We start from the raw sequence: 23781 nt of genomic DNA, 5'->3' as shown, positions 1-23781 counted from the left end.
CAAACTGATACAAATATGTGGCACAACAAAAGCAATGCAGGCGGTTAATCTTGTGAATAGTTACATGGTGAACTACCTTAAAATAATCAACACTTTTTGTCTTCTTTGTTTCTTTGTTCCAACAAAGCAGCAAGTAATGCCAACCCACTCAAAATGTAAGGCTTAATTTAGTATGTAGTATACCCGCTAATCACACACATTCCCACTTTGGCACTCCAGTTTTTAATCAGAGGGTAATGGAAGTCTCTGCAGAACTGTTCTTTTTCTGAAAAGAAGCCAAAAGAAAACTAAGAAGTGAGAAACTTCAAACCCTCAGACGTCTTTGTCGAGGAGCTTTGAGGAAGATTAAAGCAACAAAGACACCTTGCAGTTCAGAACAATGAACTTTAAAAAGCAACTCAACCTCGCTTCTCGCCAACCACACATCACAGGACAGAGTTCTGACGCTCTATAGACAAAAAACTAATCAGCGAATTGAGAAAATAACTGTCCAGTTAATCAGTGATTAAAGTAAGCTGCAGCCCTTATACAAATATTACAAAATGTCTTTGTATGTGCATATGTGCAAAGAGGAAATCGAGCATATTCTTGTGGTGTTTCATGCCAGGTGTTCAGAAAAAAACAGCAAGAAGCTTCGATTTAAAACAAAGTTTGTGATGTCTCTGACAGAAGTGCTCAAAGAGACAGAGGAGAAAGAGTATTTTCCAGCAGGCAGATGTCATTTCCAATTTCCCAAAGTAAATCTCGAGTTCAATAAAGAGAGTGGATTACAGAGCAGAGGGTGAGTCATGGGTGATATTTTCCACCCTGAGCTGAGACCTGAGAACACGCAGCTCTTTATGTGATGTTTTCACTCCGGGACTGACAGGATCTTTATAAGACTTGTAAAATCAGGGCACCATCATGTAAATGATTTTTATTACTTTGGTTGACTGTTGGTTGCAGGTTTAGAGCAAAACAGCAAAAACAAATTGTATTCATTTAGCTCAAATAAGCATTTAAGTTCATTGTTTTGTTGAAGGTTGCACGCTGACCACACATGCTTATCTAAATTAGACATTGATGTTATTGGCATTGTTTAAGTGTTATAATTACTCTTGAGTTCACATGTAAATCTCTCCCTGGCAGTGCAGTAGACTGGTACTGTATATACTGAATCATACAGAAGAGCAGCTGCACCTAAGACTTTGCTGCCCTCTGCTGGAATAAAGAAGAAACACTCATTTAGATATAGAAAGTTTTTAGCACGAAATGCAAGAAAAGAAGAGAACAAAGAATTAAAAATATAACTACTGCCTTCCTGGAGGATTTCCACCTTTTTTATATTTGAATAGCACATAAAAGAACAGTGTGAGTAAAAATGTGCAAATATTAAACACAATACACTTTTAACCGATACACATGAATACCAGAAAGAAAGGACTCAACCAACAGGCACTCGGGAGAGAAGAACTCTCCTACTCTGCCTTTTCTGTCAATACAGAACTAACTGAAGGACTGTCATTGAATCTCTGTTCTCCAGCAGCATCTTATTTCCACAGTCTAATACATGGCGAGGAGGTGCACTGGCGCTCTTGCAAATGCATTAAGCACCTGATTTCTGCAAGCACTAGCAATTTTTCTTCCATTTTCCCAGTCACACTTGGGCCCTGTGCTTCCTTCTTGTTGCCTGCATACTAGGAGCGAATATCAAACACGACTGTGGCGCTAAATAATTCAAATAGCAAACCTTTATTATTCTGGGTTAATGTATTTTCTGCCTCGCATTCAAGACTACTCACGTCATTACAGGGAAAATGATGAACTGGCAAACAACCAGGATTAGAAACTGGAGATTGGATCCTTGAGCAGTACTGAAGTGAAAATTTTGTCCATCATTTAATGACATCTGACCAACAACACTTCATTAAAACCGTTAATAATGCATGTACCGTCTCTTGTTTCTAGTGTTGGCTGCCCACTAAAAATATAAAATACCAAACCTCCTGAGCCAGTGACCCAAAGCATTTTGCCTTTAACTCTATCTGCATTGTGTTTCCCCACCACAAGATGGCAAAATAACCATCTCACCAGATCCACTGTTATCATGTCAGACTGCACAGGAGATAAATGATTACACCCTCAATCTCTGCCCCTCTTTATCTAAATATCAGCTTTAGTGTGTCAAAGTTTAAGACAATCAACTCAAGAAGGATCTCTCAGCCCTCCCATCCCCTTCCACTTTCAACCGCTCTGACTGGACGGGGAGTAATCAGATGGATGACGGTGCTGCATCTCGTTAAAAGATGAATAAACGTCAGGGTCGAGCTGGAGTAATGCGCCCTGTCAATCTGCGCTGCATCTCCTCCGTCTCTCTGGCCTTCTTCTTCAAACGCAGGCCACAGCATCTTTGAAGGCTCTAATGAAATCTGGTTCAAGCTGCAGGGCAGAGCCGAGAAACATGCGGGAGGGAAGTGCAGAGTTTTACAGAGTGGTGACGGAGTGAGGCGAAGTCTGAACGTGTCGATGCAAAATGAGATAACTAACTACAGAGACGTTCTACGTTGGAGAGAAGATCACACTTTCATTTTTTTTTACAGACTCTTAATAGACCACTGACATTGTTTACACAGTTAATGAGAGGCTTGACAACTTTTTGAGAGGTAATATCTAATTTACTGTCTGCACTTGATAAGATAAAATACAATGAGGTGTCAAGAAAGGCAACAAAAAAAAGTCCTCTTGCATTCCTTGGTGGGATAACACCAAAGCTATAGAGTATGCCTCATTACTGACAATATACATTACATGACAGTGTGAAGAAAGAGAAGTTTTCACATAATTTGCAGATTAACAAAGACCAATTATGCTGTGGTACAGAAGCCTATGGTTGAGTTTTGAATACATCATGATATATAATATGTGCAATTTCTTGGTTCGATTGCCTGATGGACATTATTACAGTTCCCTCAATGTCATCTTATTTCAAGGCAGGCCTAACTTCCCATTACTCATTAGTGGAGCACAGTATCCTAATAGCACACTGCGTTGGGCAGAAACATACTGACAGCGGCAGGAATGTCAGTGCAGATGGCTGGCCGAGGCCCCCTGAATCATAACTACCATAATACTGTCTGAAATGTCTTTAAAGGTGCCAAATCACCATTATGAGCTGCCTTCCATTCTCCGCTCTTAATTGTGCGCTATGAAGTATGTTGAACAGCTTGACAATTAGCTGTGAATGGGTTGACAGAGCAATGCCTTAATACCCATTTTACACTCATATGTCAATAGAAAATGATCATTAACATGACATATTACATCTCTGTGCCTCTAGATTAGACCGCTGCCAGACAGCTAAGTCCTTAGGCGGGGTGTCGATTCACTGCTCCCATCAAGGGTAGAAAGTCCCTCCCTGCCCCGTATACCTCGTTCTGTGGTTAAATAAGTGTCATCCCACTATAAGATCTGACACGAGAGTTTAACAGGCTGTTCCCTCAATGTTTCACAACAGAGCCTTGTGACAAGCAATGAAACAAGTTTAACGCTTGACAAAAAGGCTATTAAGAGCGGGCGTGGCAGTTAATGCTGCTGAGATGATACTTGCCCCATTAATCTTCATCTTGCTATTCACAGCCGAGGATTGTATTATTCTGCTGTGTTTGAATAATAGGATGACAGAACCAAAGATCAATGTGATTCATGTCACAGAGGTGTTACAGGAAATTGATCTGTGTTTACATGGTGAACAACCTTTGCTCTGCTCTGCTGTTCTGACACCGGCATCCACCACATTGTCTGATCTGTGACCAATACCTCATTTACACCTGGTACTAAAAGTTATTTCGTACCGTACATCATTCACTTCCCACCTGTATTGCTTTCATTTTTCTTTTGGTGCTTTCATGGCACAGAATAGACGTATAATCAGTAATTAGAGGCCTGTCTCTTTCAGCCTTCTCGCTGCCTCGCTCTCTGAATTTGAACAACCGAGGCATTTACACATTTGGAAGTTGATGTTGCCCCAACACTGTTTCTCTTCACTAATACTTCCTCTGTGCTGGTGAAGTGGTGGAAGATATACGATGCCTGTAAAATCAGCTCCTGTATTATTTCCCTCAGTTTGGTGTCTGTGGTTGCCATGGTCACACAGGGAGTTGGAAAAATCTGAACTATCATCAACTCCAAAGGCAGCAGCAGGTCGCCATGTACATCCACAAGAGCAGGAGCCCCCCTTTCGCTCCGACTTCAGCGGTACGGCAAAGAGGAACTGTCGTCATGACATGATCATCCTTACTTTTACCATGGTTTGCATACTTCAACTACAGATTATGATTCCATACATTTGCAATTTGGCATTTTTTACAGTGCATTGTGGGCTACAGGGAAGATAAAAAAAACTATACTAAAATAACTCCATGCAGGTGGGGTGAGTCTGGAATCGCGTCCTTGCTATTTGATTGCATGCTGATGTTTTACATTACTGAAAAATCCACTGTAGCATTTCATCTATGTTTCCAAGGTATCCATGGGAACAAGGAAAACACCACCAAAAATCAAAAAGCAAAATGCAAGAAATGGAAAGTTAGCTGCTTTTGAACAACCATGTCTTCTATCACAATAATGCAATATGTTTAATTGTGCTTCATAGAGATTAAAACAGGTACAACTCACTTCCTTTGGGGTGGGCATCGTCCTTTGAAGTTAATAATCAGTGTTTTAACTAAATGATTAAAGCCGCAGCATTGCAAATGCTATCAATTTAACAATTGAGCATACACAATGTAAAACCTTCCGCCTCTCTCTCTGCTGCCTCGTATCACTCCACGAAGCCCTGCCACCAAATCCACAAGTTCAAACGGCAGCAGGAGCCGGTTGGCCAGCAAAACTTAACGCCTCATAGGGTCCGCTCTCCACGACGTGAACCTCGCCAAGACCCGGCCCCTCTCGGTGCAACTTCTCATAGACGCCCCTCCACGACTTCCTCACTCTTCGCCACTTGTCAATACGAGCAACATGGTATCGAAAATAATGAGCCGAAGGTCCGTGCAGAGCTGTACCACAGCTTTAAAATGTCTGCTTACCATTTGGGGCAGAAAGCAATTAAAGCACCAATGTCTCACCCTCTAAGCTTCACACTTTCATCCGGCCCTCTTTCTCTCCACCCAACTGAAACACAATTACATCAGGGTCACCTGACCTGCTTTTCTTGTCATTGATGCAGGGTGGTCCAGACAGTTAGACAGCCCCTCTCTGCGGCAGGCAGGCAGGAATTCATGGAGCCCCCTTCTGGGATCGGCTCAGTTCTAGCTCTATACTGTGTGACCCACTTATTTGACAGCAGTTCTGTTAAAACTTTCAGAAACCAGATGCTTCTCCTGCTGGGCAACAAGGGCTAACATGAAATGAAAGTGAAGCAGAAATTGCATCAGCATCATCACAGACAGATTTGTTTCGGTCCACTGGCACACAGAGGAAGTTTGTGAATTAGGAATGAATGAACTGTTTATTTCATTCACATTTTTTATAGCATTTCATATCTGCAAGTAGCTTTTCCCTTTTAATTAACTTCAGTATAGCATGGAAATCAAGTTACAGAGGTTTGAAAAGACAGGTAATCCATCACAGTAACTACAGTAATGTAGTCAGCTTCTTCATTGTTTTAAGAGCAGCACTGTTCTGAAAATGTCTTTGTTGGTGTCTTCAAGGGCTTTTGGCAAGTCAGACATCAAATACTTGAGACTACGCCGCTGATCTATTTAATGCAAGAAGATGGCCAATGCACTTAAAGGATAACTTTCGTTTTTTACAACCTGGACCTTATGCGCGGCGTTTGGTAATGACATCATCCACGTCAGAAGTAGTTGTCTAGAGACGCCGGATGTTGATAACATGCCACCAAGGGCTCAGAGGGGAATAGCACCAGCATATCATAACAAAATATTGGAATATGAACGAGTTTCGCCACAGATTATGCGTTATATAGAGGCTGCGCATTGGTGCCCCGAGTACTCGCATTATACGGATATATGCGCCGCTCCTCTGGGGCTAACTTCTTCAAAACGACTCCAAATGCCACCAAAGTTGTCTGGGTGAGTAAATGGGCGTAATATAACGTTGACTCAAAAAAGTAGTGAAACATGATGGACGGCCTACCTTACGTTCAGACATCCCGCTTGCGGTGAGAATAAACAGTAACAATTTATTGCTGTTTATTTTTCTTCCGGTCTATTGACAGAACCGTTTACACACACCGTTAGAAAGCTAAGATTCTCGTGAATCAACTGATGCAAAGCCTTTCAAAATCACAACAGAAGGCACAATAAAACCCCAACAGCAGACAAATAACCGTTTTTAAAATTGAGGAAACATTAAGGCAACTCACCAATTACATCTCTTCGTAATCCACAGATCAATAACACAACAACAAAAAGGGACGATCCACTGCAGTACAAATATTTAGTCCAAAACATGGTAATAATGCTCAAAAAGATGTTCTCCTTTCTAATTAGCAGGGCATGTGCACCTTTGCCGCTCCCTCTGTGTTTTCAGCGTGAAGACTTCCGGAAACGTACCGGAGACGGTATTATTGGGTGGATCCCATTTCTCAAAATTGCATCCTCGTTTCCCTCACTTGCGTCTTTTCCTTGCGTCTTAGTCCCTCCCACCAGGGATGCACGAGAGGACGCAAGGAAACCACGCAAGGAGAGAAGAAACGAGGAAATATGTTTTATGAAAATTAAGACGTCCTTTCCTCTGAAGCGTCACGTGAAGCGACGTCTGTTTCTGATGACGCGACATAGCTGGACCTGCTGCAGTTACCGTCATATTCACAACCCCACCCTCGATATATTTACATTTTATACGTATAATTACATTGTTAAAAAGTCTCCAGCACTAGCAAATAAATAAGAAACACTTTTATTAACTATTCAGTTTCAGTGGTATTGTTATCTGTTTTTATTTAACTTGGACTAGGTTAAGGCTGTGTTTCCATTGTGTTCTCCAGCTAACTTGTCCCAGATATGTACATGGCACATCCTAGTTTAAACACTAGATGTTGCTATCATTTTGAACAACCAATAGCAAGGCCTGTCATTACACTTCTTAGTTTGAACACAAGAGTTTGGTCCCATGTCGAACAACTGCATGAGCTACGTTGATTATCGTTCAATGAAAACATTTACCTCAGTTGATTAAATACACCCTATCTTAAAATGAAGATATTGCCTTCTTCGCAAAGAGCATGAGCAGAAAACCAAAAAACTGACATCTAGCCTAGTTCAACTGTAGCATTTTTTTGGAGCCAACAAAATACAAGAAAATACTATCCATGAAGTAGCCCAGCTCATCACCTGGCACAGAAAGCCCCTGGCAATTTTATAAAAGAGTGCCTCACTAAAGTCGCCAAGATAAAGTGCCCAGAGGAAATGCAAAAATCAAATAACAGCATACAAAAAAAATCCCAATGTCTTACACACTCATACCTTGCTGCATGCACCTGCAACCTTGGACCTTGGAAGCACGAGCAAAATGAGTAAATGTAAAATTATTTCCTTCATAACAATCCAACCAAACAAGTCAGGAACGCTCTCCACATTATAAGTAGGCAATATTTCAGTTTCAGTATCTCCTAGGTTTCCTTGTAGTGGTTCAGGCCCACATCTGAGACACCATAAACTCAGATTTCTAACAGACTTAGACAGCAGGGTAGAGGAAGAAGAGCAAGACAGCAAAGGTGATTTTTGACAATATGATGTAATATTTCTCACCTCAGCACCATGGGACAGACTCCTTTTCCTGAGGGCTGGGGAGGGCTCGGCTGATCGTAGAGGAGTCAGACCTCCGTTCCTCAACGGCTCCCCTAAGGGCGACTTTGGTACAGTCCACACAGGAACACCATCTGAAAAAGGACAAGGCAGCGTCAGAGCCGACTGTGGCTTTTACTTAACAGTGAGGAGGAGATATTTGGGATTTATAATATGATTTGTACTGTTGATCCAAGTCTATTAATGCATGATTTTGGGGTGGATAAAATTGATAGAGGGAACCTGAACCTGAAAGAGGGACTAGGGAGAAAACTCATCACACTCAATATCCTATTTTTTCCTGACATTCAATATAAATATTCTCATGAATAGTACTGAACTGAGGGTGTGTGACTGACAGAGACTAGACAGGATATTGTGTGTGTTGTGAGTGTCTGTCTGAATTTAATATTTGTTCATTGTTATATCCTGGCCTGTTGCGTTGGCTCAACTCAGGTATGTCACACAGAAATGACTGGAATCACTATTTATTTTAACGCTGGCCAAAAAAAAAATGTTCTGCAGATGTATTATAAATCTACATCCTGTACAGTCTGTCCCATACTGTAACTGAGCCTTGAAACAATTTCATGCCAGTTATTGCAGGCATTTAAAAATCAATGCATACCCAGAAAGCGCTGCACTGTCTTCACCCACAGAGGACAGACTGGCAGAAGAACTTGGTCTTTTTTTAAGCCCATAGTTTGCAGAACTGTTAAGCAAATCCCCTACTACTGCTACAAGGCCATTAACTAATAGTTTTCCCTCAATAACCTCCTAATTAACCTCCTATAAAGTAGATGCTGAGATATTGCACAGGGTGATTGAAAGCTTTCAAGTCAGCGGATCACCAAGTCAGGTTCATCCTCTGAGGAGCATGAACATCCAAAATTCATGGCACTGCACCCTATAGACACTGAGATATTTCATCTGGACAAAAGTGTTGGACTAACCAACCGACTGACAGACTGACATCGCCGTCTCTAGAGATATGTCACTAGCACGGATAAAATCTCAGGCAGCTAGACCACTTCAGAGTTATACAGTATTAAACTGAAACAAAGTGAGAAAAATGGGCAATAAAGCCATATTATTCTTTAGCAACGTTCAGTGGTATTGAATTGTGAACATGCTGCATTATCATTTTACAAAATGCTGCTGTCTAAATTTCTAAATATCAATTTGATTATATTATGAGTGATTTTGTATACATTTGTCCTACTTTTCAATACTGTCATATTCCTTTTAATCATCTCACTCAGCCCTCCCATTAGCAATCACTAATTTTAAAGTAGCCTCAGTCTGAATTACGGGTTCATAAATTACAACCTTTTGTAATGTGGTGAGGTGAAAAGCCCCATGACTCACAGGAAATATTTATTACTTGAAAGGATAATACTGACTTTCACTGGAAATCTGCTTAACAACACTACAAACTACAGCCTCAAAAACAGACGTCAAATTCAGTCACCACCTCTCACAACCCTCTAACATTGTGCTTCACCAAATCTGTATTTAATCAAATTTTTTGTCTCCTGTATGTATGAACAGACCCATCAGAAAAGCAAGCTGGAATCTGGCTCTTTTAAAAGCGTCTTATATACACCACAGTGGTAGATCCCATTTCAAAGTACAGTTAATGGAGCAGTGCCACAGGCCCTTCTCATCCCAAGTCCCAACACTCAAATTGGGTTAAAAGTCTAATGCACCAAGAGGCCGTTCTTTGACATCCATTAGTGAGAAGCAAGCTGTGTTGACACAAGTCGACACACTGGTCAGGCTGAGGCGAGTCTGTCTCGACAAAATCTGCTGAAATAGCCCTCAGGCCAGGTCTCAGCTTTGGTCAACTGACAGTTTGACTGACAGGAACCTGAAAAGTGTTAGTGAACCTCCTCCTACGATACCGGACTCCTACACAGTGGAGACATGAGCAGGGGTGGCTCTGCCTGGAGGCAAGTGAGATGTGAGAAAGTTGCAAATACAGTGAAAATTTAATTTTTTGAAAAGGCTGTTCTCGAGACATTTGGAGGTTAATAGATTCCTGAGAGTTCATTTCAAGATAGAGTTGTAAGGGAAACATTTCTGGAAATAGTTCATGCGTTTATGCTGGTCGTAATGATTTTTCACAAGTTAGCGGCTGGCTTACACACACAATTCATGACAGATAGATCTACTCTGATGCTTTCTCTGAAATGTCACAATGAAGCACCAGAAGTAGAAACACTCAGGGGGATGTCTGGGCCATTGGATAGAGGCATGCAGGTGAATCAAAAGGCTGTTGCAAATCAAACAGTGGAGAGACAAACATTCATGCAGCAAGTGCTTTCCAATGGCTTTACCTTCCATTTCTGGGCTGTGACATCGATTCAGATTGTGTGATGCTTTCACATCCAACTCTTGCCCTTCATGTTCCTCTTGTTTCTTTTATTTTGTGTGTAAAAGAAGGGATTTTCTGTCTCTATGTTATGCTGCAAGGGTACTCGTTTGCAAAGTAAATTTCCTTTATGGATTTTCATTCCCTTAAAGGAAAGTGTTCTGCGTGATAGAGACGGAGGGTTGGGCTTCAAGCTCTTTATAGCAGTGACAGAGGGGAGGGAAGGGGGATCCAAAAAGAGCAGCAAAGATCTTCTGTGACATCAGCTGATAATATGCTGTCTGGTTTGTGACTGGCAGGTTCTTGGTGGGAGTTTACAAAGATCCTTCAAGTTCCTTGGTTGTGTTTGCGTTTACTGGGGCTGACTCAAACAAGCTGCTCTGGTTTTGTAGTAATAGGAGCCTGGAGGGACTAACGTGCCGGCCAAACTCAGTCCAACCTCATGCTCGGCTCTCTACCAAAGAGTTATCTTGCCCATGCAGTGGCAAAGCTTTCCTGTGAGGGCGTAACAAGACCACTCAACCAACCGACCGGTCAGCCACTCCCTTTATCAGCTGCATCAAATCTGGATGCTGCCCATGCTGGTGAGCCACACTACCCGTCACTCGGCAAAACCGAGGATCCTAACAAAAAACTCCTCACTGAGGTGTGGGGGGTACATGCCGGAAGCGGGGAGCAGCTGGACCTCCACAGGACTTATCAGCCAGGCAGCGGAAGGAAAGAGGTTTGTACTTGCGGCCCGGTGGTCCCACTCCACACCACCCCCTGTCTGATGAACAGGTACAGGGTAGAGTGACTGTTGGCGCAAAGAGAAGACCAACAAACTGTGAGGACTGGCGGATTGGCTGGGATCCAGCACCCACCCAAACCCTGACCCCAAAATACCTTCCCCCTAAGTCGGGGATGGAGGTGGACAACAAGTTCTTGGCTTAAATATTCCACCAAACACATGCACCTGTAGAGCTTAAAAGATGGCAGCGGTTGTCAATTTGGATTCACAGTAGTTACAACGGATTCCGCTGGGGACCAAGAAGTCATGAGAAAAACATGCATCAAAACCATCAATCAAATCAAATCCATCTATTTCCCCTGTTTATCTGGGTTCAAGACGTGGTGGCAGCAGCTTAAACAAGGTAGCCCATGCATCCTTCTCCCTAGCCTTGTCCTCCAGCTTTTCCTGGGGGATCATAATGGGTTCCCAAGCTTGATGGGACATTTCTTTCCTTCAGTATCTAATGGGTGTGTCCCAGTTGAATGTGTTTGGAATACCTCTACAGAGAGGTGTCTAGGAGGCATTCAAATCAGTTTCCTAAAGAAGCAGTGTTTCCACACTGAGTACTTTGTGGGTGTTTGAGCTCATCACCATACCTCTAAAGACGTGTTCAAAAAGTAAGCAAGGCGAATTTTACAGGTGGCATGAACGCATAGGAAGTCAAAGAAAAGACCAGAGCGGGCGAGAATAGAAGCAATTAGCATGGGGCAGCGTGAACTGAGGCAAACTTGATCCATTACTATCCCAGGGATTTACAAGTCTGCTTTAGATACCACCAAAGACAAGAAGAAAAAGGAGACTGGAGGGAAAACCGGAAAGAACTGGATTTTCTGATGAGTTCTGAGACCAGTCAGAGGCTGACCGCGCTCACACACACACACTGAGTTTGTTTCCAACAAGTTTCCACCTGTACGGCTAATACATTGGCTTTTTGAGGTGAATAACAGACGGCAAGACCGCAGCCTAATTCACCTCACTCTCTGTCTCCTACTGCTTGGATTTGTGATTTAATTAGTTCGGTCGTCATCTTTATGGAACAGCGTCAAAAACCTCCACAGGAACTTTCCAAACAACTTCTACAGCACATAGACTTCTTCAGTATACGTCAAACAATTCTTGCTTTGCCAATGAAATGTTAAACACGCTACTTTCGGCAGAGCTTTGGAACTATGGGGAGGCAATAGTGTGACGCAGAAGTAGCACATTTAATGCTTTATTAGTCATTTTCGAGTCCATGTTGAACATTGTTTCCATGACAGGTCCAGAACAGCAAGTAAATGGACCTTGATTTGGAATTACTTTGTCAGCAAGTGAATGTTAACTTGTGTTTGACCATTGGGATCAATTGTGAACTGCTGTGAATCCAAACTGACTAAATCTGCCATCTTCCACACCTTTAAGCCTACAGGCAGTGAGTGTACTCAGTAGCTTTTCAAAGTAACAGCGCACTCTGCTTACTTTAAATCATCTCCCCTTTCTGGAGAGATTTATGGTGCTGTTGTTCTGTAGCAGGTCGACTGTAAATGGATTACAAATATTCCTCTGTACTTAAGAAAATAGGATTAGTCCATAATGTTTGGATGGATTTCACTTTATCTATCTATTCTTGTCCTGTATTTGCAGTCTCCCCTCCACCTTTAGGAACTATTCCCTAATCTTGATCCTTGGTGTTCGGCCAATAGAACCACCCTCAGGCTGCAAATGGTTTAAATCGAAACAACTTTATTGGATCCATATTGATCTGGCACAGAGAGGGTTAAACATGGCAGAGGTCTGACATTTTAGGCACCAGTGTGGATTCCTTTGGCAAAGACTTAATCCTTTGAGGAGATTTAGAAGTGCATAGTATTAGTCATTATATTTAGGTTTACTCATTCACACACAAACCCTGATTTTTCTGACATGCATGTTGGGAGACAGTCTGCAATGCTTTCAAGGATTCTGTAAACAAGATTGACAGTCAATTCATGTTCATACACACAAGCTTGTACTTGGCACTACCATTTTGAGGAAATACTGGCATTTCAATGCAACTGACGACACTGAAGAGACACAATAATGAATGGAAAACAACACAGAACAACATTAACAACTACGAACTATGACAAAAAATATAAATGGAACAAAATAAAACAATTTGCAATTCACAAATGCAACATTCAACAACATTTACTACAAACGTTGAAGTTCATGGTAGCCATCAGGCAGGGACAAGAGCCACAGTCCAGCTGCCCCAGCTGGACCTTGCCGCTGGTGCCGGGCTCTATAGGAGGGGACTGGAAAGACAAGAGGGATGGGGGAGATGGAGGGGTCGGGGGCTCCAGTAGCAGCACTGGAATGGGGCCCAGGGCAGACTCACCGGAGGGGGCTCCGTGGACAGCCTGACTGCGGTCAGAGGCCTGGGACTGAGGTGGTGCCTGGCTGTGGGTCTGGGTCTGTTGGAGGATGTTCAGGCACTCTCCCAGGCAGCTGAGCGTGGCGGCCGATGTGGCTTTGAGCAGCAGCAGGTCCTGGTCCAGACAGGAGAGAGGGCCTCTGGTGGGTAAAGAGTCAATGGATTGGACCAGGTTTTTCTGTTGGCCCTCTGCCTGAGACATCACCTGGGGGACAAAAGTGATGCACAGCATTAAAATTCACAGTCATCATTCAAAACCATAATCAACAATCACTTAGTTGCCTAGCAGCTAGCGGCATGGATGCATATGTTTGCTAGATGAGGCAATGAATCCTGTAGCTGCACTTCTCAGCTTGCCTTACCAGAAAGTGTTCAACATTAAAAACATTCCTCATCACTGGATGGCAGGAAAATCCCTATCACTACCAGTGAGAAACTTAAAATATATATAATTTAATGTAAAACAAACAAAAAAACATGTTCCTTTACTACTACTGCACTTTAAGGAACAAGAGCATCAGTGGTAAGTTGCACATATTTGCACTTAAAGGATGAGCCTGGTGGTATTTTTATTTTTCTCATTCATCCAATGAAAAGACCAAATCAAACAATGGTATAGCTCATTCCTCCATGCCACAGACCTGCACTGTTGTCCAGAAGCTATTAAAAACACATCAGTGAGCCGCACAGTTGCACGTACAGACATATTCCTTCATTACGACAAACATGGGCGCTGTGGTTTGCTTTGAGGCCACCCTACATCATACTCAGCAGTGCACCAAAAGTGTATTTATCCACAGCTGAAAATAGTCCCCCACAAATGCACAATCTACTTTGAAAAGTTTGCTAAAAAAAAACTACAGTGCCCAGCTGTTTTTGCAAATTATTTGGCCTTTTTAGGTGATGAGACTACAGATCTGGGGCAGTTTTTAAATTATTTATGTCAGAACATGTGTTCAGTAGGAACCAATGTGCTTGGGGAAGGCAGGGTAGGGAAGTCAGAAAGTATTGAGGCACATGGTGTTTTCATGGGATTTGTTGACAAAAAGACAAACCGAATAACTCCAGCTTAATCAATAAATGTCAGTTTTTACTGTTGACTTGTGAGTTCCAGACCTAATTAGCAGGAAGTCCACGGCGATAACATGTGTCATCAAATCCTTTAAAATAAGATTAGTTTGTCAGCTTGTAAAAACATGAGGAGCAAACTAGTTACAGTTTTCATTAATGGACGTTTTAAAGCTGGGCTGATAATTACAGACATCTCAATATTGATGTAATTTCGATTTTTAAAACGTTTTCCAATCAGAATCAAATGTGCCGTCCTCCACCACCTTATACATCTTTAGTTGTTTTTTAAGTGCGTAGGAAGTGATACAACACTCTGTCACCTCAGTCTTGACTGCAGGCAGCAACTGATCCACACAACCATCTGTTCCGAGACGACAGTGCCAAAAAAGAACCTGCTAAAACTCTTCAAAGAAGAAAAGTTCTCCCTGATGCTCCTACAGACTCACAGAACATTTCTTACTGAGAATTATTTCTTTATGACTCACCTATCGGAGTCTGAATGTATCACAAAAAGGAAGAAGTCAGTTTTGCGCTAGCGGGTAATAAGCTTCTCTCGGGGCTAATGAATCTGGGTTGTTTATCAGCCTGGAAATGTTGTATTCATTAATATTGTATAGCTTCACAAACACTCGTCCTCTGCACGCACTTCAGTTGCACATCTGTCTCCCTGCATCAGTACACAGAGCTATTTCGGAGTCACCGAGAACGGCTGCGGTGGGGTTACATGTGGCATAGATGTTCATGTAAAAGCTTTTTTTAAACAGAGCTTGTCCAATTATTCAGCTATTCGCTTGTGTCGGAACTTGAATTCCTCAGGCAGATGGAGCTCAAATTTTTGTCCCCACTGCTTGTTATAAATAGATTCTTAGTGTTCAGCATGCTGATAACCATATCACTTTCACAGTGCCCTTCAAATAATAAGGACTTGCTGTTTCCTTTCACACGGACGTTTTATTTTTTTACAGCTAAAACCCTCAAGATAGATATGTCTAACTCTTGACTGACATCATTTTTACTGCTCTTGATAAAGTCATAAAGGGCGGGACATAATCAGTTATTGTCTTTCTGTATTATATGTTGCCAAATTCTTCATTACATCACGACATCATTAACATTTTCATGCCTTATTCTCATGGCTTACTAAAACAAATGAGCAGAAAGTGTGCTCATATGCAAACCAATCCACAGCACCATAAGACTACGGGAGTATTGAATGACGAGTGAGAGATTTATCCTGACCAGTATCGGACTTTTGAGACGATGAAAGAATGTTTGATAGTTTTAAAAAAAATGAAATTATGATAAGATTTGAAACGAAGATGCAGACTGACCAGGACACTTTACAGTCAACACATAAACATGTCAGTGTTCTCTAGTGTGATGGCATCATTCTTTCAAAACGACATAAACACGTCTTTGACTGTTGTGTGGTGCAGTTTCTTTTTACTTTTATTGTATCTGCTGTGGATCCAAGCTGACCGTAGTTCTTGCCAAGAGCCAAACTACATTACTTTTTACAACCACTTGCTAAGTCCAAAGGAAGAATATTTCATGCTAAATAAATACATTTTAAGTACATATACTGTATAACCCCAGTTCCAAAAAAAGAGAAAAGTGATAATTTGCTGAATCTACTCAATTGAAAAAAGTACAAAGACAATATATGTAATGTTTGACATCATCAACATCAATCATTGATTTTTCTTAAATATCTGCTTATTCTGAATTTGATGCAGAAACAAGTTTCAAACAAGTTGGGACAGGAGCAACAAAAGACTGGGAAAGTAGTGGAACGCTCCAAAAACACCTGTTTGGATCGTTCCACAGGTAAACAGGTTGATTGGTAACAGGTGAGAGTATCATGATTGGGTATGAAAGGAGCATCCAGGAAAGGCTTAGTCGCTCACAAGCGAGGATGGAGCGAAGTTCACCACTTGATTGGATAAAGGATATTAGTACATGGGCTCAGGAACACTTTGGAAAACTGCTGTTGACAAACGGGTTGTAAGAAGTGGGGTCGTAAGCAAAAGATGCTATTTTTAGTGAAGAGAAATATTACACTTGTGCCAAGAGGGACATAAATATATAAGATAAAGTCCTTTAAAGCAATTTCACGCACACACACAAAATATGAATTGCGTATCAAAAAAAAACCTTCTTTATATTCCAACACAAACTAGGTCATAAAGGTATTCATATACTGTACATCTAAGCTTTAGTTTAGTTTATGTTCTCTGTGTGTGACTATAGTTCATATTTCTTTGCTTCGTTTCTAAGTATATTACACAGTTATCAATGTTTTACATGAATGTAAAACAAACATAAAATTGCAGCAGACCTCTGCTACAAAGCTAAGTCAGTGGGCTTACAGTAATGGCAGCACCCCCCACCACACACACACACACACACACACACACACACAGCTCTCTGGAGCCAACAGGACCAGTGATGCTTCCAGAAATAGCCTAACCCCGGTGATCCAGCTCTGCAGCAGCAGTCTAAGTGCCCAGTGGTGCTGCTGCACTGAGAGTCGAGGCGTTTGATGAGTTCACATCAGCTGTGACAAGCTTGCTGAGGAGAGACGGTAATGTGGTCTGACTCCCGGCGTCACACATTCAGAGGAAAGACAGATGCATGCATGGATGGACAGATGGATGGGAGGTGACAGCAAGACAATGGCCTGAACATCAAGTCAAAGACCTCTGCAATATATTAGTGCTTAAGTGCTACCTTTTAGAGATACCAGAGTCAGATGCTGCATATTTATTTTGTAAAAATGTTCTGAAATGTATAAATTATTATCCAGGTTTCTCTTACCTACAAAAAAATCTAAGATTCACACTTTAAAATGCACATTGACAGTGCACCATTTTATACAAATAAATCTATCTGTGTATTTTGTGTTACAGGTTATACTAATTTTGATTTCAAACAACATACTTGTAGTAAAGACTCTTATTTTTCATGTCTCCCCACCCTGTTTAGCTCACCTCCTTTCCTTTACATCACTTCCCTTTACCTCACTTCCCTCCCTTTCTAAGAGTCTTTACTACAATACTACAACATAATGCATAATATATGGTCATGAAGATACAAAACATATTTCAAACCCAAATTTAATATTGCTATATAGCCAATTCACAGTGTTTTAACCCTAATACAGCCGACTCTGTACTCATATAAACATTACCAGCTGTCCGATGACAACGGTGACGTCATAAATATGGGAATCTCTCCCATCGCTACCATCCATCCAGTATGAGAATAACAAAGCATTACTTTAACAATGAGGAAATAGATTGTGTGAACTAATAAAAGAGCCTCTTCATCCATTGTAGACCACAGCAGTGAGGGTGCTGAAGCAGAGGGAAAAAATGGCAAAAACCTCATGGATGTGTTACTTAAACTGGATTCTTCACATTCAGCTGGTCACAAAGAGCACTATTAAGGCTGAGAAAACATCTTCTGTGGCTCTGTAGGGAGCTTTCAAAGTTTGAAAAAATAACCCTGGTGATCTCATTAGGGTTATTTCGGCTAGGCCGGGCTCGGGGACTGCTTTTTTCTCTTGCAGGAAGCCTGTGTTACAAACTGGGGGCACAGCGTTTTGAAAGCCATGGAAATTTCCCAGACGAGCAGCCTTCGAGCCAGGTGAGTGGTGGACACTTTAATCCTGTTACACAACATTGGTAGAACCCTAACAGCGGAGTCTCCTGCCTGGTGTGAGGATGGTTCAGTGAGCGCTGGTGAGACGGGGATCAACAGGGCAGAGCTGAGGAGGCAGATCATGTGGAGACTCACTGAGGTGCAAAGACCTCTTTCCCTCCATAACAGTTTGAAGAGGAGGCAGTGTATGCATCTGTAGCTGGGTGGGATGCATCTTGTAGGACATAACAGAGTGGTGCTTATGAGTATTATCAGGGATAGTGACCAGAAAACATATGCAATGTACAACACAACATCCCTGATGCCACTGTTGGACCATAAATCCTCTGACAATCAGCACGCAGCAGCTTTCTGGTCTCTGCTGCGTACAGTGGTGCATAAATCACAGAGCAAGCAGACTCCTTTACTGTCGACTCCAGCACCCTCCAGCCTTGTGCCAAACCTGTCAGACAAGTTTATGGGCCTGTAATGAATAAAGGAAGGAGAACAACAAATGACATGAGGAAGGAGGCAAGGCAGTTGGAGGTTGAGAAGGAATAGTGGAAGTGAGGAGTGATGGAGACAGAAGCTAAATGATGGCAGATATGAATCAGGTCACAGGAAGCAGCAACCAAATTCTCCCGGACCAAAAGAATGTGGAGCCGAAGGGAAAGTGACTCACGCATCACAGAGGGCCTTGTTTTCTCAATCTGCACAGGAAACACGAGCAGCAAAGGAGTGTTTGTTTTGCTTAATGATCACACCATCTGCTCGGTATTTACTCAAACTGTCCCAGGTTCACTCGAGGAGACAGACTCTGCTCCTGAGAGGTGAGAAAAGACTCTCGCACTGATCGCTCGCTGCTCTCTTCATGTCACAGAGTGAATCACTTAGCCGAGATATTCTTAGCGAGACGAGGAAGACGCACAGCGTGGCGCATCTGAATGGGGAATTTAACAACTTGAAGCCAGCCAGGTCTTCAATGAGCAAAAAGGCATGAAACAGAGATCTTTGCGTGAAATATTGATGCTCCTCCAACAGCGCCATCAGAATGACAAGCAGAGGAACCAGATGGGTCGTTGAAGTAAATACCAAGTTTTTAATACACCGTTTAGCAAATAGTTTTGCAGTCTACTCCCTACTGGTTCCAGTTTAGGAGAGGGGACAGAGCAATGCAACATGCTCAAATCTTACTCTGAGGTTATTAGGCTAGCAGGGCTTTTTGTTCCTGTGGTGTATTCAGGCGCCCTATCTAGCAGACACCATGCAAAGCAGCTTTGTCCCAGTTTAAGACAGCCAGTAAATGACAGACATCTTGGTTAGTCTGGAGCGAGGATCAAGTAGCTACAGGTGAAAGATTGTCTTCTTATCCCTGTAAACTTCAAAAAGTCAACCAAAGAGCTGTCTGACTTAACAATAAATAGCAGCTAAAATGGACAAACATGGGATCAATTAGTCAGTAGACAGAAAATTAGTAATATCATTGTAAGTTGGATATCTATCAATGTTCGGATTGTTTGGGACTGTTCGTGAGATAAAACAAGCTATTTTTTACCTCTAGCAGCATGATGGAGGTATTCATTCAAGAGCAGGTCCCTGTTTTGTTTGTCTCATGCACACAAACACAGGTGTATGCATTACACATTCCTGCCAATGGTTTCACACTATTCCACTGATCAACAGATGGTGGTAATGCGCCAAGAAACACAGCAAAAGGGAGAGAAGAAGACTGCAAGCCAGTTAACACAAAAAATGTTTACAAAAACAAAAAACACTTTATGAGGAAGGAAATGCACTTAACACTTTCGTGAGAAGTGAAGGATTCACACAGGATGTGTTTTAGTGAGTAACACTGAATGTAGACACCACTTTTGTTCGTTTTTGTTGATAAGAAAACCTCACAGGGCAACTTTAAATCATCACCGTGGCCTCTTTTCCACTTTTACATAGACTAAAAAATTAACTGATAAACACAGACAACAGATTAATTGATATAAAAAAATGATCATTAGTTGCATTCAATGAAGTAATCAAATTAATGTTTCTGTTAGAGATGTGTTAGCTAGTTTCATGTTGCATTTTGCCAATGTTTGATGCAAATTACTGCCTAACCTTTAAACTTGGCTGTGGAAACACGCTTTAATACAACGCTTTTAAGTTGACATGGCAAAAAACGAAGAAACTTTAGCATTCATTCTGACTCTTTTTATGTCCCTTGTGACCTAATGAATGTGCAATATTCACTCTTTTAACTCTGTTTTTGGTCTCCTCCAACTCCTGAGGGAAATATCTGGCTTTTTAGCTGCTAAATGTTCCACTATGTTCCAAACAGCTGCTGTTTGGTGCTGAGCAGGTAGTGCACAGTGAGTTTCAAAGCTTTTTTTTTTTCACTGAAAACAGCTGCCTGCTGCTGCTGGAAATGTCAAGTGATGATTCTCACTGGGATCGTCATTATGAAAAAACATTGATTATAGCAGCTTTTAACTTATCGTACAGAACTTAGTTTTGTGAAAATGTGTCACACTTTTCAACGTGTGGCTTGAACAACATTTGGTCTGGATGAGTAAGTACAGGCACTGATATTATGCATAATAAAGGCAATAGAATTTATGTAAAATAAGTATTTTTTTTAGTAAAGCATCTTACACCTGAACAGCTCAAGGACAAAAACAGGTCAGTTGTGCTGAGCAAACAGCATTTTCCACAATGGCCGAATGACCGCTTCCCTGCCAGTTTCTATTTTTCTCTTCTGTACCAACAATTTATATGGGCAGAAGTGTTTTACATTTAGAAAGCTTCTTGTCTCTCCTTGTACATGTTTCTTCCTCCTTTCAAACTGTAAAGTCATCTTATCTCCATAGTTCAGCAGCCAGATGTGCAGCTGCCTGGCAACAATCCGAAAAGCATGTTTCATATCTAAACAAAAGGGTGAAAGCAAAAATCCCTCAGCTAATGGCTCTGTAGTCTGCCAGCCAGGCATGCAATCATGTCTTCATCATGTCTTTATAATTTTCGCTTTGCAAAGCCAACTTCAGGGTTAATCTCTTGCAATTAATCACTGAAACCCAACTGCAGACAGGCTATTAAGAAGAGAAAGGAAAAAGAAACAATCCTCTCTTGAGAGATAAGCAGTGAAAGTGAGTGACTGTGCTGAGTGTATGGAGATGTAGTAGATGAGGACAAAGTGGTAACCAGAACTGACAGGTCCGGTGACTGAAGCGGAGAGAATTAATGAGGATTTGAACTTCAAGCTAAATCAAAACCTGATTGGAAATTTCAAGTGGAGGGATTTGTAATTAACTCAGGATGTGCTTCCAGGTCTGTATGTTTAAACCCTTATGGAAATCATGGTAAAAACTGTTAAAACGTATACATTCATGCATCAGCAAGGAAACACGGTCAGGAGCTCACGGCCCCTTTTCCCCATTCATCACCTTCACTATTTATCTTCTTTGCACACTTTCACATCTCATATGTTGATTACTGCACACACTAACCACACCGATCCTGATTCAACAACATACGCTCCGCCAGCCCTTCCCTCTGACACCAGCAGTGTTAATCAGTATTGATATATACCATAAAAATGCCAACAAAGCTGAAATAACAGGAAAGACCGAGCACACTGCAGTCGGAGTCAAGCCTGCCAGGAAGCCAGAAATATCTGCTGAACTCACTGCACCAGTGTCCCACCTGAGACCAGTGTGGAGGCTCTGAAGACAGAGGCCACATAAAATGCAGTGCAGATTCTGGAGTTTGGTCCAAATGATCAGAAAGGACAAAATGGGCTTCATCCAAAGTTGTTTTTTATTTAAATATGGGCCTTTACTCTAATATTTGAGGGATTATTTTTTTAAACAATAATCCAATTTATTACAATTTAGGTCTAAGTTTGTCCATCATTACTATTGGTAACAAAAACATGTTAACTGCTCTGGAATGTGGGGAATGCAGCAACATACAGCAGACATACAATCATACAGGCTTTAAGCAAACCTCCAGGTTAGTTAAACATATTTGGAAAAGGTGAAGAGTAGAAGTAAACTTGGGAGACTCGAGGGACCACTACGACCTGCACAGCCAGAGCTGTCAGAAAGCTAGTTTTTGGTAGCCTTGCTAGCTTGTCTACTTGTCCTGTAGCGCATGACATAATTGTCTGAAAGATTAGTTGGTAGTAAAATTAGCAACACTCTACAGCATTAGCATTATCTCTTATAGCAGTAAAATATGCCCCACAGATTTTTAGCGTCTCACACGGAGGGAAAAGCGACAAATCTGCCGAGCATAAGCTCGCCAAAGAGGTGCAGGAACATGCTCCACCAGTGACTGCATTTATACTATCTCTGCCATCCATTTTCATAATCACCCTCTATTACCAACTGCCTCTCTTAAAATCACAAGTGAAGTATAATGTGCAACTGACGTGTACACAGTAATACATATTCAAACATGCCGAAGTGCTGAATTTATTTGCACTTTGGTGTTTTAGCTTATTTAAAGCAGGGTTGTTCAGAGCATTTCACTTTCTGATTCCGACCACCTAATTGCAGTAACCCAATCCTTGTTGCTTTGATATTTTAAAGGGCTGCCTAGTGCTGATTTTAGAATTCACTGTGTGTACCATTGTCTGAATGTAAGGGGTATATGGACTGTGATATGGGCGGTGGGACGGCCCGGGGCTGGGCTCAAGAAAATTTCCCTTATATTCTAATCCTAATGCTGACAGGTATGTTATAGCTTAGTGTAAACACATAATGCTCCCACTGTTCGCACCTATCCATTTGAAAGAGCAATCAATGGCAAAACTCCAACACTCTGGTTGCATAAAGCAACATCATCTATCTATAGTACAGTGAGCTAGCGGTCAGCTAGCTTGGCTACTCCTGTCAGTCATGAGACCCTTGCCCAAATTTTGATCTACCACACTTGCCTTACTTGTATGCAGTTCTGTACAATTATGGATTTTTATCTCAGGTTGCTAACCTGTGTACAACCTGTCTGATAGTCTGACTGCGCATGTTTTAGCCCATTTGGACTTTATTGTAGCAACATTGCCTTGTACACAAATTTAAGCAGTGAATTTGAGTACAATATTATCACAGCTGATTGAAATGATAACCCAAATGGGACAAAAGGCGTACTAAAACAGAATTACACTTTCATGTTGTCTTGGCAAATCCAACTCAACTTGGATGTGCAACCTCTTTCAAAGGCAAAAACATAAAAGCATACGCCCACTTGTCTGCTTTGAATTTCAAGCCTCGAGGCCAAGCGTTAAAATGTTGCTTTGCCTGTGACACCCACCTCTTTGACCTCCAGCAGCCGTCCTGGGTACTGACTCTTGGCCCGCCGAGCCGCAGCCGGAGATTTGTGGTGGGTGATGGTGACGATGTTGCTGGGTGAGGCCGTGTGGCTCAGGTGCCTCTGAGAACCCGGGGATGAAGATGGAGTTAGGTGGGGGAGGAGGGAGAAACTACGGGTCCGACCAGAGGATGAGGAGCCCTGGGGGAAGCAGGGGGTGACACAGAGAGGAGGGAGAGAGAGACTTGTGTGGGAATTTAAATGTGAAAGGAGCATGGTAATGTAAAGGAAGAGCATGCTCTTCAAAATGATCTCATTTGGGAAAAAACAAGTTTAAATAAGGAATGCCAGTTCTGTTCCTCAAATCAAATAAACTTCAGCCACAAAAAGCTTCAGTATTAAATTTGCATTGAAATAAACCCTTTTATGTTCATGGGGT

General features: G+C 41.8%; 1 protein-coding gene across 1 annotated transcript in view; it reads right to left on the bottom strand.

Annotated features, from left to right (window-relative positions):
• Positions 1 to 23781, bottom strand: part of LOC121619620 (oxysterol-binding protein-related protein 10) — a 72560-nt gene that overhangs the window by 15564 nt on the left and 33215 nt on the right. The window contains exons 5-7 of the mRNA XM_041955449.1: positions 23346 to 23543; positions 13293 to 13533; positions 7752 to 7882 (exon numbers count right to left, since the gene is read on the bottom strand). Coding sequence (XP_041811383.1) covers positions 7752 to 7882; positions 13293 to 13533; positions 23346 to 23543 — 570 coding nt within the window. The remainder of the gene's footprint in view (positions 1 to 7751; positions 7883 to 13292; positions 13534 to 23345; positions 23544 to 23781) is intronic.

The sequence above is a fragment of the Chelmon rostratus genome, chromosome 16 (genome assembly GCF_017976325.1).
Source record: "Chelmon rostratus isolate fCheRos1 chromosome 16, fCheRos1.pri, whole genome shotgun sequence".
Taxonomy (NCBI): Eukaryota; Metazoa; Chordata; class Actinopteri; order Chaetodontiformes; family Chaetodontidae; genus Chelmon; species Chelmon rostratus.
This window is presented reverse-complemented; position numbering and strand designations above follow the sequence as displayed.